The following is a 17940-nucleotide window of genomic DNA, read 5'->3' on the forward strand; positions in this document are numbered from 1 at the left end:
CGTGACTCCAATCTTGGCACTCCTTGGCAGAATACCACCATAGAGGCTGTTCTTACAAGCCTTCAACCAGCCTTGTGAGGCGGCATTGTCTGTATGCTAAACACGGCCTCACACCAGTCTCACCCCCACCCAAAGCACACACGCTCTCCAAAAACAGTACTGGCACATTTGACCCTCGAAAACAAAACAAGTCCACTCTGATTTCAGGCAAATCTTGGGATCAGAGAACGAGAGAAGAGTACAGTTAGTGAACAATTACTATTAGCCTAATAGAAGTATGCCAAGCAGCAACCTATTGTGCTACAGTCTGGCAATAACACAGACAGGGAGCTGAGGTTGTTGCTTTATGTCATGTTGAACTCTGTTACAAAATGTTCTTGTGGTGCAAAGTAACTTTGTTTTGAAATGTGCTACTGTATATAAATAAAGTGTATTCTTTTTTATTTATTTAAATTTGTATTATAATTATTATTCATAACAATATTTATTATTAACATTATTTAAATTTTGGCTCATGGGCTAGCATCTTAGTTAGGGTCCAGAGCAGGACTATGCCAACAGCCTCCATAACGTTTTCGGTCATTAGCACTGGTACAGCAGCTTTTCAATAACTCTGGCCTATAAACATTATTGCCTAATGTCTCTTCCTGGTTCTGGAGGGCTGGAGTATACAAATTGTGGCAACTTGTCTAATAAAGATAAGAAGTTAAAAACTGGTAAAAAAAGATAAAAAGCAAATCAGATGCTTAGTTTTTAGACTGACAGTGCAGGAAAGGGACATTTATTTAGTTATTTGTTTTTAGGATCACCATTAGTTTCTACCAGGGTGGCAACTATTCTACCGGGGGTCCACACAGAAAAACTAAACGTCAACACACAAAATACAATCTACAACTACAACACATCCCATATACAGTAAATACCTCATACACAAAACCCAGTTTCCCCACACATCCACCCTGCATACCCGGACAGAACTCCCACAAGTTCACAGCTTCAAAAGAACATACCACCACCAACACCAACACCAACGGCGTCGCAACAATGATAAACACTAACAATAAATACTGAAAACATAAAATGATAGAACAAAACACAACCCTGTTTCCAACAGAGGAAGGAAAACAGTCCATGGCGCACAACACAGAACAAACATAACAGACTAAACAAAACAAGATGCCTTGGAATGTCCCCACCATGACAACAATAAGATAAAGCGACATTCAAATTTCAGTCATACGCTAGACAACAGTCATCATCACAAAAACAAACAAAAAACATGACTTTTAGAGGCTTTTTCAAACAAGCTTTACTAGTTGCTTTTTAGGGAACATGGTAGCATAGTCCATTGAGTGGACTGTACAAAACAGTTCTCTGCATTGCATAAGATCTAGATGAAGGGAATATATGAATTCTGAGTGCACGCTTTTAGGCCAGGATAGAACATCATGCATGCCCTCAACACTCTCCCTGGATGAACAGTGAGGAGCTAGACGTGCAGCTTTGTTCTGCAAGTTGAAGCTTGTGCAAATCTCTTTGTCTCACTTGACCAAACAGTCAAAATGAGACATAACCAGCGCTTGTAAAACCTGCCTGAGTTAATATGTCAGGAAATGAGCACATCACCTCCTAATAACAAACGCTACCCTTCTCATTTTAGCTACAAGCTTATAGCTGGGCAAGGTCGTATCAGATAACCCCACAATTACCCTGACAACACAGAGAAAGGTTGCTTTTTTTGTCTTGTCACTTTTTTCAACACATGTATTGCAGAGGTGTCATGTTAGCACACATACCACAATAGATGATAGACAGAGACCTAATTGCATCCATGGTTCCAAATGCTGCGCTTCTTGACCCATGTTGCAAATAATCACCTGTCCTCTCCAACTTCCAGCATTTTACGTGTCTAGCTCCACTGTGCAGTCTAATAAAGTAGAAATAGCCTACCTTCTAAATTCATCTTTTAAAGATATTACTTTTCTGATTCTTAAGTGCCTTTGATTTCCTCTTTTGTACTGTGACTAACACAACCCATTACCAAAAGAGCACTCTGCCCTAAAAAAGATCGAAGAACTAAGTACTAGCCTTTCAACCTCTACTCTGCCCTTTACAGATAACACTATCCTAGAGTTCTTCAAAGGAGAGAAGACTGTAAAGAGTCACTACTTCACTTTCAGCTGAGTCTATGTAGCTGTCGTCAGTCCGTCAGTCAGTCCTTCTCTCGGTCCATCCAGGCCCTGATGTGTTGTATTGTTGCTGTAAGACCAGTTTACATCACGAAGCTGACAGCGATGGGACAGAGTGCTAAATCTGTAAAGATCAACACTATCCAAGTTCACCAAAAATGCTAAAGGTTAGCAGTGGGGTCTGGCTATATGGGCTACTGTACACAGTGGTGGGCTTGAGTTATAGCCACGCAGTGTGCCAGCTCATCACTATCTGGGAATGAGATCGGCCAGCTAACAAACAGGTGGAGACATTACAGAGATATAATATTCCCCCTTTGGGTTGAAAGACGAGTCATGATAAATCAAGGATGCTAAGGCCATGAAAAAGGTAATGGTCTGACCTGAATGCGAGAGCGAGACAGCTGATGAAATATATATATACGTATATGTTGGAGGCTACTAGTGTCTTAATAGAGAAATGTGACAAGAATAGAAAAACACAATACACATAGTAATCTTGATCAAACTTCATCAACGGCCTCAGATATGACACTTGCTAAGACAGAATGCTGTTAGTTGCGACGTGCTGTGAGCTTGTAGATCGGCTATTTTCAACAAAGATATTTAGTGTAGAGCAAAAACAGGTATAGAGCACTTGGGAATCTGGTCCATTATAGCGTTTTAACCAATTGATGGTTAAAAACGTATGCAGCCTATACTAGATGATATGATAGAGAATGTTTCTTTCCTTTCAACTCCCTCATATTTTGAGAGGACTTTTAATGTAATTCAGTTGTCACAACACTTTGCAGGCTGAAAGTCTCTCGTGCTTCCTGAAGATTGTATACTAGTAGTGACTAGTGAAGTGTATCTGTATAGTAGTATTCCAATGTGCTCCTGCAAGCCAGGAGCAAGGACTACTACAAACAGTCCTGTCTACTGTCTTGACAACCAGCCCACTGCAAGACTTTCTGCTGGTCTTCTATCCAAGCTCTGTCTCTCTGACAGGAGCAGCAACAAGCATCTCTGATTCTCCCCGTCAGCAAGGACACAGCAAACTTGTCCTCTTCAAGAATATATATGCCCATACAGTCAGGCATGTGGCCTTGCTGTGTAACCCAATTTACTGAAAATGAATTCATTTCAGACGGAGGGATAACAGAATAAACATTGGCTTGCAGGCTAAAACACAACCTCGCCTAACCCCTTTTAGAGAGCCTTATCCTGAACCAATACGTACACTCCACTCCTCAGGGCAGTCACCTTCACCTGATCATCAGCAGTAATTGGTGCTGCGTGTGTGCATTTAAAACGTACACACTGTGACTATTACAATGCAACATGTCACCTCAAAGTAAAGTTGAGCCGGATTGATTTGCCTGTGTGATGAGGACACAAAATGTGGCACACAGAGTAAACTCCCATCGTTACATGAACCACTGTCCATCCATGCAGTGGTTTTGGATCGAACTGAAACTAACGTCAATAACCACCACAGTGCTGGCCGAGTGGCCGACTTATTATAGGAATACGGACCGTATGTGTGCCTCAGGTTGTGTGCTGTGCAGTGTGCACTGCTCTGCATCCAGTGTTGCCAGATTTTGCGAGAGAAACAAGCAACGGGGTCCATGAGAACAAGCCCAAACTATTTGAAAATAGCTGATCTACAAGCTCACAGTGAACTTGTAGATCAGTTATTTCAATAACAAAAAAATCGAGAAAAATAGACAAATTTGTAATATTTCTGAAACATTTCAAATACACACATCTTGTATTGGGGGGGCACACATCTGTTCAGATGGGAGTGCGTGGAGACTGCATATTAATTTTGGCGGTGCATGACTCCTTGACATGAAAATGTTTAAGAACGACTGGTTTAAACAACATTTAGGAAAGTAGCCCAGAAACAAGCCCCCCCCAAAAAGCAACCACCAATATTTACAAGCAACTTTACAGAAAAACAAGCCCAAAGTCGCTTATAATAAGCGGACATGGCAACACTGTCTGCATCCCTGACAGTGCAATCTGGACTAGAGTCTGAATGAGCCAGGGATTGACATTCATTTAGACAGGCACAGATTACACCGACACAGAACAAGCTTTTAGTGCATCATGCAAAGCAGCCTTTTTACACTGAATGCTACGTGCGTGTTGCTTTGTACCTGAATCTTCCTCCGCAGTGCTGGCATTGGTCCCCAACCCAACCTGGGAAGCACAGGCAGCTGCCAGTGGCGGCGTTGCATTGGCCGTTCATGCACGCCTTGTCGCATTCCTTCGCCTGGGTGAGAGCGGGCAGCCCGGCGAGCAGCGACACCACGGACAGGAGGAGCACGGTGCTCAGCGTCGAGGAGCCGCGGGGGAAAGTCTCCGTGAGACCGCGGCTCGTGAGGCTCCGGCCGAAGCCCGAGCAGGAGGCCCGCCGCCGCGTCGCCCCGTCCATTCTATCCCTCCTCTCTACTATAAAAGATGGCTGCTGCTGCTTACAGGCAGACAGTCGCTCCCGTTTAATCTGGCGGTGTGTGGCCCGGTGCGCCGCCTTGTCTGTGAAACGCTGTCGCTGATTGTGAGATACGCCGTGTGAAGGCTCTTTGTTGTGACTGGGTTAATCGGTTACTTGGTTTCCATCTTTGCGCCGGTGGTTCTTCTGCTTCCCACCGCTGCACCGAGCCGCATATTGACATGCGGACGTGACGTTGCGACAGCGGAAGTGGGGAGTGATTGGTGGACGAGGCGCGGGGCGCTTCAAATTAAGACTACCTGTAATTGAAATGATAAATAAGATGACTAATGTGCAAGTAATTATTAAAGCAATAAGCCACAAGAGGTCTCAGTTTACCTTGCATTTTATAATGGCTGAGAGGCGTAGTGAGGCATGACACGTCAGCCTGGGATCCTCTCAGCCATTATGAACTACAGGTAAGTAAACTGAGACCTCACATGATGGTTTATTGCTTTTCTAAAATGGTTACAAATATTAGTCCAGTAGGCTACCTGGCCTGTTGACCCGTTCGCAATTTGGTGTTGGGGGAAATTCTCACTTGAACTGAGTCAGTGCAGTGGGTCCCTCCTCCCTAGACATGAACAATCACAGAGGTGGTTGTCCACCGACCGCCATAGTGGCACGAATGGCGTAATGGCCAAATCAAATATGGATGCCATCGGCTATAATGAAAATGTGTATACACATGCAATGCCTCCTTTTCGACTAATTGTGGTCTGTGGAATTCATTTCTGATATTGCTATATGACAATTTTGGGTGATTGTGACCTTGAAAGGTCATGGTCAAGGTCATGTTGCTATTCGGAAGACTAAAAACAGGTGTAATAAGTCTAATTAAACTAATTCTGAAATGTATAATTCAATTTTCATATTGTTTTGACTATCAAGGATCAACTTCTCATTGCTTTTTCAATAACTCAATTTATTTTTGTTCTTTACTGTCACTTTTGTATTTGTTTTAATCATTTGTTTTATTTATAAAAACATGTACATGAGAACAATTATAAACATCCCCCCTAGACTATGTAGGAATAAAAGTGATGTACAAGTAAAACCATAACACAAAATCAAATAAAAACTTCATTCAAAGTGCACCATATGTGTGCTGAGTGATTCTGCGTGATTTTGTTAGTTAGTATCATGGTCAGTATCATGTTAGTATCATGTGCTGTGCCATGCTCTGCCACATGCTATGTGGTATGTCATGGCATGTGATATAGCATGGCATGTGGTATGGCATGGCATGTGAAATGGCATGCCATGATACTAACATGACACTTGGTCATGATACTGATCATGATGCTAACATGATACTGACATGATACTGACCATGATACTGATCATGATACTGATCATGATACTAACATGATACTGACCATGATACTGACCATGATACTGACCATGATACTAACATGATACTAACATGATACTGACCACGATACTATGATACTAACATGATCAAAATCACTCAGAATCACTCAGCACTCATGTGGTGCACTTTGAGTGAAATTGTTGATTTTGTGTTATGATTTTATTTGTATATCACTTTTATTCCTACATGGTCTTATTTGCTAATTTCAACACCCAATTAAAGTCAAAGTTAAACGGGGTGTTTATACTGTTATTGTTATATTTTATATTGTTATATGTCTTTTATTATAGATAAAACAAATGTTTATGAAAAAAATACAACAAAAGTGACGGTAAAGAAAAAAAGTTGTAATCTAGTTATTGAATAATGACATTGATCCTTAATGATCAAAACACTATCAGAAATGAATTATAATAACGCAGCCCCCATGACAGCCGGGGCGCTTGATGGAGGGGAAGGGAACTGGTTGGAATAACGTGTTCCTTCCACGCGCTACTCCCCCCTGTCAGGTGAAAAGAAGGTCAGTTGGCTCTCATGCATTGAAGGAGGCATGAGCTCGGCCCTGGCCTCCCTATGCTGGTGAGGGGAGTGTAGTGCCCAGGATCACTTCGAAAAATGGCAGAAAAATAAGGGTTACAAAATCGTGGGATAAAAAAATATATAAAACAAAAAGAAAAAGAAATGAATTATAAATGCCAGAATTAGTTGGATTAGACCTATTGCACAGGTCTGTTTTTTACTAACAATGGCCAGGTTATGGCCAAGGCCTTCGGAATAGCAAAATGACCTTAACCATGACCTGGCTGTCACGGTCAAAATCACCCAAAATGGTCATAATAATATCAGAAATTAATTCCACAGACCACAATTAGTCAATATGGAGGTATTGCATGTGAATATACACTCGAAAACAAAAAAAATGGATTTTCATCATAGCCGATGGCGGCCATATTTGATTTGGCCATTGCGCCATTCGTGCCACTATGGCGGACAAGCACCTCTGTGATTTTTCTAGGGACCCAGGGGCGCCGATGACGCGGGGGCTTCGGGGCTAGCGCCCCCACGCTCAATTGGTCATGAATGAATGAATCTCAGATGTCAGGCTCAAACTTACAGTACCACTACCATTACCATTACTATAGCGGGCGCAGATAGGTGTTAACGCGCCGTTGACACCTAGAACAATAGCCCAGACAGAGAAACGGCTCGCGGCGGGGGGGCGGGGCTATTGCGGCTCGAAAAATCGAACACAACTTTAGACCAGGGGGACTCGGCACCATGTGTGAACCATGGCTATGGCTGTGCTAAACATGTTCTGCAGGTTTTGGCTCTGCCGTCTGCCCTTATTGAAATGAAGGGTCGCTATGCTGTGTCCCTCGACTCCCTCATCCTGTGTGCACTAACAGTCACACTGCAATGCACTGAATACCAGTGGTGGAAAAAGTACTAAAATGTTTTACTTAAACAAAAGCCGGCGTCCCTGTAGGGACCCACTGACTCAGTTCAAGTGAGAAATTCCCCCAACATCAAATTGTGAGCGGGCCTACAGGCCAGGTACTGGACTATATGGCAAAATGTATGACAAGAGAGTAGTTCCCCTTCCCGGGCCACCAGGAAGAGCCACTTCCTTGTGACAGAAACTAGTGCTGCGTGTTTACATAGCCAGGCTGTGTGACGACGTCAACTGTTCCCAAACAAACACATAGAGAAACAAAACTTAACTTTTAGGTCAATCTCATGGTAACTAAGATATATTTTATGGAGAAAAAAAATATATGTAAAGCCAGATTTAGTTACTATGTCTGTGAACTTCACGTGTAAACCGCTAGCATAGAAGCAAAGGGACCAAGACATTGTGAAGGCGAGCAGAACAGCTGACTAGGGATTAGGGGGCGCTTGCTGTCTTTACAAGCCTGGAAGCCCCGCACAGCCGGGGTTTGTAAGGAAATCAAGCGATCCCCTTACCTAGTTCAGCTACAGATACACTGGATCACTGTGGAAAGAAATCACGCACCTGGGATTGATATACACTGATCTAAGGTGTAGATTATAGTCTCATATATCACGTCTACTAAACGGAAACCAGCCAATCAGAATCAAGGAATGGGACTAGCCATTTATACACATTTATAAATGTCATTGAATTGCATGACTGCTCTACGAAACATTTGTTAAGTAAACATTGGCACATTTATTTACCCTCTCGTATGTGATAAACATGCAGATTATTTTACAAGACATTATTTATTCATTGTCTTTGTGATTGAGGATGTGTCAACAAAATGAGTCCCTAAAGAGATTGGGCCCGATTCACTAAACTGTTTACACCCATATTTTGAGTGTTAAGAGCTTCATAGTCTTAAATGGGGGCGTGGAGCAATGCAAAGGATCTTCCATATGAACGCGCCTCTGAACTTCAGGCAAAAATGAGGAACAACTGTGATCTGCACATTTCAGGGATTTACACACCCCTTTGGTTGGTCGGTTACACCCTCCTTTAGTCACTTTATTTACACCAATATTTACGACCAGTTTAGTGAATCGGGTCCATTGTGAACCACACACACACACACACACACAGATAACATTATTGCCCTATTGAGTTAATGACCACAAAACATACATCCACAAATTGCACACCAAGGACACAAGAGTGTACAAATATTAGAGCGTTTATTAAATTTAGACTTGTAAGAAGTCATCATATTTCAAACGCACTCCACTGTATGAAGCGCATTCATTAATATCACCAACCCATAAAATGGATTGATCTCGGCATTGAAACATAAATAAAAACAAATAAACATATTTACAATTCATGATGGACAGAGAACGGATGCTGTGAAGAAACACGCAAAACCTACATGTCAAGCAAGAGGCATCTGACACTGGGAATCTTAAACTTAAAACAGAATTATGACCGGGAATAGATTAGATAGCCAAGAAAAGGGGTGGAAAGAAGACAATTAAACAATGCATGACCTAACAGTGATTTTTCAATGGGTCTCAGTGGAAACAAAAGTAAAAACAAATAAAAAATAAACTTAACCACTTGAACCCCAGCATCCATATTCTGGGGTGGAACATTATCCACAAATAGCTGATCTACAAGCTCACAATGCATTGTGATCTTGCATTGTGAGCTTGAGCTATTTTTGGTGAAGAGTTTTGGTGTAAACGGAAAAAGTGGTCAAAGTAAAGTTGAAACTCACGTCCAGTTTTCTAAGACTACAGGGGTTTAAGTGGTTAAACCCAGATAGTACACTGTAATCCATAAAGTTGTCGTAGTAAGCCTTAATAATTAAAGCTGTAATCCATAACTTCTGTGCCCTACCCCCGGGATTCAAACCCGGGTCTCCCGCATGAGAGACAGAATGTCTACCTCTCATCAAGAGGAAATACCTGCTTTATTAGGGAGGTATTGCGCTTATGAGCTTCAGGCAGTACCACTAGTCAACCATGAGGTGTCCTACCCAACACCAGGGTCCTCAATGGAGGAGCAGGGAGAACCACTGCAGATGTGCTAGTTATAAAGTATGAACATACTCTACCATAAAGATTGGTTAACACAATGTGTTATTTGTTTAAAAATAAGTACTGGATTGCAGCTTTAACAATGATTTAAGGTATGTGCTAAGTGATGTCAAGTTTGTTCAAGAGCTTCGTCTTTCCCCGTTCAAAATGATTTAGACAAAGTCTGTACACAATAAACAATAATTGTGTAAGAAAACACTTTGCAAAAAACACATGGAGAGAGTGGTGTGTTGGGGGTGGGGTAATAACTAATTACACAATTAGCATTGAAAAAGAAAAAATACAGTTTGCTTAAACTGCGATGAGACATTTGCTGATCCGGAGGGAGCAAGTAATCATTCAGCTGACAATGAACCATCTACAATTAGGTAATTTTGGACAGATGAATTTTGACTTAGACTTCCTGCACAAGTGACAGTCAATACCTTACAGTCCTTACAGTAATAAAAAAAGAGCTGCAGAATTCAAAAACTGCCATTATCCAAAATGTCCTTATAAAAGTACAATCATTACAGTACATTACAAATAGTAGAGTGTGTGTGTGTGTGTGTGTGTGTGTGTGTGTGTGTGTGTGTGTGTGTGTGTGTACACAGATAAGTCATGTGACTCTCAGAAAACTCCCCACACACAACTCGGGGGATAAAACAAAGAGTGGTCACATGACTAAGTCAGGTCCAGGTATGGGTAACTTGTTTAACCAAAAGTAGTGCCGTTAAGAAAAACTCTCCACTAAATTGATTAAGATTATTATTTTTTTGCTAGTATCATGCTCTAGGCGAAGACCTGGATCAAACAGTATTTGGAAACAGTTTGTATTATCACCAATGACCACCAGATGGCTGGTGTCAGTACGTTGCCACTTCAGGACACATAAGAGCACATTTTCAAAGAGTTTAAACTTTGTTGAAATCACTGTTTTAACCAGGGTGGAAAATGCCACCTGCCTGGTTACTCATTGCAGGGCAAACCCGACCCATCTGGTAGATGAAGTAAGTTAAAACAAACATGAAGAATAATCTACAATTACCAGAAGTGTAGAGGTGACCACATCTCCTGTGGTCGGAGAGTCACAGGGCAACATTCAGCTATCTGTAAAATGCAGCTATCATCTTGTCATTGGTTCCTCTTCCCACATTATAGTATATCACATTATCTTACAGCAGCCTTATGATAAAGCCATTTACAAAGCAATGGTGGCGTACATCATATGTACAGGATCGATCAGACTTACCCTTGATTCAGCAAATAAAAAGAAATAGAGAAAGTATTTTGTTTCCTTCGTTTATGTACAATAGCGAAAATGAGGTGATGCAAAATTCATAGAGCACCTCAAAGTTTTAGGATTCCTGTGTAAAATTTACACAAACTTGCCCCGAGTACTGGCGTTTTAAAAGTACTGGCTTATTTTTGGACAAATCTACAAACACGCGCACCTCCTCTGAGTTGCCCTGACAAAGACATGCAAGAAAAGACAGGAGCCAGAAAAGCGGCTCTGCATTCATTCAAAATTGAGACCACCAGTCCCCAGGTTCTGAAGGCAAATCATATCTAACAGACCGTACTCATACAGTTTTGTTCTAGGCAACACGTGGTCGACCTCTCATAAAAAAAGAAAAACAAAGTAGTCGTTATTTTTTTTGGTCTTCCAAATCAAGCATGTTACTTGGGTGTTAGCAAACACCTCTTAGTGCTTGTACCAGTGATTTGTACTGGTCACCAGTAGATAGAATGGTAAAGCATTATCAAGGCCCCTTTGGAGTGTCCTCTTGGTTTGGTTACCTGAGGTGTAGCGTGAGTGGGCGAACACTGGCCAAGTGACAGGTGGAAGCGATGTGTCGTGAGGCAGAGAGCTGTGGTTAATAGCCATTCGTAAATATTTCTCAGTGTTTCTTTTCTACTGCATGAAGTACAGCATTGGTGGGCTTAGACACGCAGGACACTACAGTGAGCGCTACAAAGCTTCACAGCATCACAGGGAAGGAATGTTCATTTAGTATACCTTTTCTGCAACTGGCAAGTTCTGGAGACTTATCATTAAACCCCAACTATTAAGCACACTCCACACAGACCGAAAACGAACACCAAGAACTATTTGCAACTACTAGTTGACCCTGGACTGATTGTGAGCATCGGGTTACAACTCTCACTTGCAGGACATTAACTGTGCATAATCGTGTGGCTGAATCCATAATCCGGCACCACACTGATGTGATAACCACTTTCAACCTGGCGTCCCTACTTTGGGCATGTCATTATGCAGTCGGCAAAAATGTTTCAAAATTTCCAAAGAAATAGTAAAAATGGCAGTTCTACAATCTCACACAACGTCGCAACACATTGTGAGTTTGCGGATTGGCTATTTTCTCTATATAGGGCTTAAGTGGTTAAAAAGTAGGTGCATTAGGGAATGGCTGTCTTTGAGCAAGGTTTCTGTGCATCTTGGTGGTTGAATCTATATACGTCCTGGTGTGTCAATATGTACTGTATGTGTGACAAGCAAGTACAACACATGTGCAGGAATACACCTTGGGACACCACTGTCACCAAGACATACATTATTGACACTTGAAGATCTTCATTTTGGGCAGTAGGTTACTGGCATGCAACAGCAAGGGGTGAAGTTGTCTCTCTTAGGCAGTAACCAGTCATACAGTAAGGCTGGAAGGGATAGGGGGGGAGTTGTGGGAAAAGTAAAGAGGATAATTGTGTCGTCGTCATGCTATCTTCAGGTGGTGGAGGACTGACGGGAGGGCCGGTTCATGGAGGAAGCGCTGTATGTTCGAGATCGCTGCCTCAGGGCCAATCGGCAAGGCAGCTCCAGCTCCTGGAAGAGGGGTGTCTCTGTAATGTCAACCGCCTCGGGACGTTCGCTGGGACTCCGTGACAGCATGCTGCGTATCATGCCCAGCTATAGATGCGCACGCACACACACACACACACACACACACACACACACACACACACACACACACACACAGAGGAGAGAAGGGAAAATGCATTTAGGATTAAATAGTACATTACATTTCCTCACAGACCAAGCCATGACATTAACGTCATTAATGTCAAGTGATGACTCAGCCAATTCACCTCACATAAAGCTCTTAACAAATAACAAATTTCCCGGAAAATTGTAAACATAAATTCCTTTAAATGCAGACAAACACACCCAGAATTAATACCTGTATAAACTGGTGTAAGACATGCTCAAGTGCGTGTGCGCACGCACGCACGCAAAATAGGGAGCAGGGTATTTCCAGTTGGTGAATCACAGATTATGTAAATGGGATTTTACTAATCCAATTACACAAACATGGGTAAACATCGTAAATGGATTACAGATACTTCTGTGAAAGTAGTGTGAAAGTAGCGGAACTGTTAACAAGTCGTGTTAGTCAGAAACGTGTTGAAAGATTAAAAGTGACTTCTCAGGGTTAGATTACGCACACAAAATTTAAGCATTTCTTGAAATAATGAGTGAGGAACAGCTCACTGTATAATAACAAGATTCAACTTCAGTGTGTGCATTGAAGTCTTGATTTAGCTTTACATTGATCCTTTGGATTTTTGACACAAAGTAATCCAAAAGTAAGTCAAAGACATAAGATTGCATTCTCATATTTAGGTAATCCAATCAATTATGCCATTGTATAATAATTATAACAAGTAATATTTCAATATGTGACAAATTATATTGTAACATTCAGATTCCCAGCTTTGGATATCACCCTATTTGTTCAACTCTCACCAATTGCCTCAAAATCTACTTTAAAAAAAAATTCAACTCCTCTTATAACCACTAGATGGGAGCAGAGTATCAAGACACACTCACCTCCTGCACGTTGTTTTTGGCAAACAGCTCTGGGAACTGCAAAGCTCTCACCTCTGTCAGCGTCTGTGGAGGAGGGGATGTAAACAACTTTCAGTGAAACTACGGCAATAATTAATCAAGTCCTCTTTGTTAGAGACAAAAGGCGCCAGGTCTAATCGCAGAATGAAAAAACAATGGCTGCATGCGCTTCTGTCTGCGTGTGAATTGACATTACGCAGTGGCCATTACATACAGTATATGTAGTGGTCAGTAGGCTATTTCAAAATTACAATAATACAAATGATTTGGCTCTTTTCCAAGCAAGAGTTACAGCCTATATTAATGAAAATAAACTAAAGAACAAAACAATAATCTAATTAAAACTAATACAATAAAAACACATTCAGCACAATATGTTTTATGTTTGCTCAGATCACTTACCCGTACTCTCTCCATTTGCGTTCTGAATGGACAGAGCAGCTCAAACAGGATCAGACCCAAAGAGTAGATGTCTACTTTGTGAGAATACGAGTTTCCAGAAAGCTGCAAGAATACGATGACACATGTAGATATTATTCACAGTCATTGGTAGTTCATACTGTATCTCTTTGTTGGGTTTTGAGTCTCCAATGCAGTAAACTACTCCTATTTCAACATTTCAAGAATCATAATAAAAAATATTAAAAACTGAATCAGTTTAAAACATTTGAAACACTGCAACACACTTCGGACAGTGCTAATATCAAAAGACTAAAAAGCACAATATTGTAAAATCAACAGTTAATTCTACATCTTAATTTTTTACTTTACGATTCTGACATCCATTACCCGAAAACAGCTGATCTACAAGCTCACAGCGCGTCGCAACTGGATGCATTCTTAGATTTTACGATTCTGACATCCATTACCCGAAAACAGCTGATCTACAAGCTCACAACGCGTCGCAACTGGATGCATTCTTAGATTTTAAATCTGCTATTTTTGATGAATGTTCGCCCCAGAATAGGGTTTCTTGTGGTTAATTTACCTGCTCTGGGCTCATGTACAGCTTGGTGCCAACTTGTCCCGTGTGTCGGGTCAGTATGGGCATGGGTGTCAGGGCTCCTGGCTCATCATCATCTTCCTCTTGGTCCATGGCCGTCACCAGACCGAAGTCTCCCACCTTCACCACGTCGTCCATGGTGAAGAAGATGTTGGATGGCTGAAGGATAGACAAAAGGTTGAGTGATGTGTAATGGTCAGGTGGTGGAAACATCGGACGTATCAATGCTTAGGATCAGAACGGACCCTAGTCTTCCATTCACTGTCTCCATCTCAGCTTTGAATAAAACACCTAATACTAAGAGAATAGAGCCTGATCGATTACCGATATTTTGTCAAACTTAAGAATGTTCAACTACGACATGCCTAAAATTGGACACTAGGATGAAAGTGGTAAAAAAAATCAGGACACATGGGCTGCTAAGTGCCGATACAGATATATTGGCCAAACCGATACCACGTTGACTGCCCACTCACTTAAAAAAATAAAAGAAGAAAAAGAGGGTGTACTGGTGACTCGCTGGCCGAGCATTGAAAACACAGTTGCAGAGTCCAGGGTTCAAGACAAGTTGGACCCAGGATCTTTGCAGACAATTGCCCCCTCCTCTCTGCCTACGTCTTCCTCTATCTCTTCACTATACAATCCAGTAAGAACAGAATACCCTCACTGGTGTGAATATCATATGTTGTATGTTGTATCCCTGTGCTCACCTTGAGGTCCCTGTGCATGAGTCCCTTGCTGTGGAGGAAGTCGACAGCCTCGGCAATCTGCAGGAAGATGTCCAGACATTGGCTGTGTTCCCTCTGCTCAGGAAGACAGCGCTGGGACATCCAGTCCTTCAGGTTCTCCTTACGACAGAGTTGCATCTGGATGTATAGGTATACCTGAGACACAAAGAGGATGGAGACACAAATTATTTATTTATTTTCGATTCACAGTATAAAAGTCATAAAATGCTCATTTTGTTTAGAATAAATTGTCTTTAATAGTGTACCAGGACCCCCAGCGCTGCTGGTTGTCTATCTCTTGTGCTGCTATTTATAATTTTCAAATTATTCTGAAATTTATTTTTTCAATTAATCAAGATAAAATATTCTAAGTTAGATACCAAGTTGATAGAAATCATTTCAAATATATACAGTAGTAACAGTAGGGCAGAAACCGCTTATCTCCATAATGTAACTTTTTGGGGGTAAATTATTGCCCTACTTCGTCATACTAAAGTGTCACACAAAAGTAAAAAAAATAGCCGATGTACGATGCGATGCCTTTTGAGCTATTTTTGCTATTTTAGAATTAGAATTCTGAAAAGTAACAGTTTTGGACATATGAGGTTTCCACCCGACAGCAACATCTTTTATATCTGTGTATTGTGGGTGTATATGTTCAATTGGACATTATATCACAGGTACTCCAGCCTAGAAATTATTAATAATAATTGTACACAGACAGAATAAATTCCTCCATATGGACTTTATTAAATTATTAATTCAAGATTGACTGTTGCAGGCCTAGCAGCTAGCTTGTTTGTGCATATAATGTGCTGAATAAAAACAGCTGCCTAAACTCTGGTAAAATGATTCTAAGGTTTTACTGGTACTGACTCACCTACAGTGAGATACAGTAACTTGATAACAGGTCAGAGTTTTGCTGTCTGACTTTTCTTTACTGAGCCATAACATTTTTAATATTAAAACAATGACAGCAGCAACAAACCTCACTTCAGCAAAAGTCTGAAAAAACATACAACTTCCAATACCACTATCATCAGCACTAGTCCATTAATCAATTAAACTTTATCTATGTGATTAACCTAATGACAGTAAAATAAGGTAATAAATACCGTAACAAAATCAACTTATCTGAATGCGAATACAGATCTTGAAATTCTAAATATTAAACTACAACTCGCTTCATTTTGTCGATTCATCGTTTCTGCCCTAAAATTAAGCGATGCCAACAAGTAAACCCACCTTGGGTGAAGGCTGTGTCCGCTGGGCTGGTGTGGTGGGGGGAGGGAGGGTCAGCGTGAGGGAGGTGGGCCGTGGGGGAGAGGAGGAGAGGACGACTTCCTGTCCTCTGGTGCGCAGCAAGGAGGAAGAGCTGGCCTTCTCCATCAGCGCACCGGGAATGACTACGCCCGAGACAGAGTCCGTCTCTGCCTCTGCCTCCGCCTCTGCGTCCACATCGCGGTCGCAGCCCGAGTCTTCGAACACGATGTCAAAGGAGGAGGAGGTGCAGTCGCCGGCGGGACCTCCGCGAGGAGGACACAGCTCAAAAGAGTGAGGGGTGTCTGGGCTCTCGGAGGCCTCCGGGTCCGCCTGGCTCTGGCTGTCCCGTTCTGACATCAGGCTGTCCTGACCCAGGAGAGGGTGGAAGGACAGGATGCTGCCGTCCCCCTCGCTGAAGCCAGCGACTCTGGACAGCAGACCCCGGCTCTCGTCCACGGTGGAGGCGTCCTCCTCCAGTCCGTCCTCCTGTCCTCCTTCACCTGCTCCTGCACCGACTTCAGGGCTGGACACTGGAGAGACAGAGCTGCTGGACACGGGAACCTTGACCGACAGCGCCTCCATGTGTTCAGGGAACGTCATTGGCCAGTCGGTGGTGCTGTAACAGAGAAAATGAGGGAATCTGTAACTGTTCTGTTGAAAAAACACTAAGCTAGAGCTGTAGCATGTGTAATGACAGAATCAAATATTGGAAACGGAGCACTTTATTTGTCACCCATTGCATTTCCTTACATCAGTGTTGTCACTGTCTTTCACCAAAGGTGGGTTGCAGAGGACTAAAAAGTATTTTGTAACTTGTCTATCAAAATGCTCTTGTCAATGTAATGCCCTTGCAAGCAAGGCTAGGCAGAGTGGGGGCCACAGCCCGCACTTTGAAAAAATGTGAGCTAGTGCTCACATAAAACTAACTTAAAAGCATAAGACGGAAACATTAAATTAGAAATCTGTGAAATGTATGGCAAGGAATGACGACATCCTGAAAACAAGCATGTAAAAACACTTCCCTGATTTTGACACAATGGATATTTGGAATGAAAAAAGAAAAAAAAACTTGGGTTAAAAACAACCATTAGGTCTAACCTGGCATCTTTGAGCCACCTTTGGTCCATCTCTTCCTGCCAGCCCTCTGGAGGGCTCTCCTGCCAAGCGTTGAAGTAGCGAATGATCCCTGGGTGCTCCAGCTTGGCCAGCGCCTTCACCTCCCGCATGACCTTCTCACGGGCCAATTCCCTGATGACACAAAGTTTATTGCAGCTTCACTTTCAATTCACTTTAAAATGTGGCTTTTCATGGCAAATACGTTTCCGTTTGAATTTGGAGAAAATTCCACTGCCTTCATTTTGCTGAGTGTGTATGTTCTCTGTCAGCCCAGCTCCACATTCATACATTTACACACATTCCCAGTCCCACCTGGGAGGTGTCCCAGCACGCCATCACAGGCTTTTACTGTTTGGCCACTGAGCCGCTCCAATGAACAGCTGGGGGGTTAAGCACTTTGTTTAAG

General features: G+C 42.1%; 2 protein-coding genes across 4 annotated transcripts in view; both read right to left on the reverse strand.

Annotated features, from left to right (window-relative positions):
* The window catches only part of atrn (attractin), a 162872-nt gene extending 158047 nt beyond the window's left edge, over nucleotides 1-4825 (reverse strand). For both annotated transcript variants that reach the window (XM_080413852.1, XM_080413851.1), the window contains exon 1: nucleotides 4334-4825. In XM_080413852.1, coding sequence (XP_080269978.1) covers nucleotides 4334-4611 — 278 coding nt within the window. In that variant the 5' untranslated portion in view covers nucleotides 4612-4825. The remainder of the gene's footprint in view (nucleotides 1-4333) is intronic.
* A 3872-nt stretch (nucleotides 4826-8697) lies between these two features.
* eif2ak3 (eukaryotic translation initiation factor 2-alpha kinase 3) overlaps nucleotides 8698-17940 on the reverse strand; it is a 51298-nt gene continuing 42055 nt past the window's right edge. For both annotated transcript variants that reach the window (XM_080413855.1, XM_080413854.1), the window contains exons 12-18: nucleotides 17517-17666; nucleotides 16401-17034; nucleotides 15138-15311; nucleotides 14413-14586; nucleotides 13827-13928; nucleotides 13407-13469; nucleotides 8698-12485 (exon numbers count right to left, since the gene is read on the reverse strand). In XM_080413855.1, coding sequence (XP_080269981.1) covers nucleotides 12303-12485; nucleotides 13407-13469; nucleotides 13827-13928; nucleotides 14413-14586; nucleotides 15138-15311; nucleotides 16401-17034; nucleotides 17517-17666 — 1480 coding nt within the window. In that variant the 3' untranslated portion in view covers nucleotides 8698-12302. The remainder of the gene's footprint in view (nucleotides 12486-13406; nucleotides 13470-13826; nucleotides 13929-14412; nucleotides 14587-15137; nucleotides 15312-16400; nucleotides 17035-17516; nucleotides 17667-17940) is intronic.

Source organism: Gymnoscopelus braueri (assembly GCF_963280865.1).
Source record: "Gymnoscopelus braueri genome assembly, chromosome: 19".
Lineage (NCBI taxonomy): Eukaryota > Metazoa > Chordata > Actinopteri > Myctophiformes > Myctophidae > Gymnoscopelus > Gymnoscopelus braueri.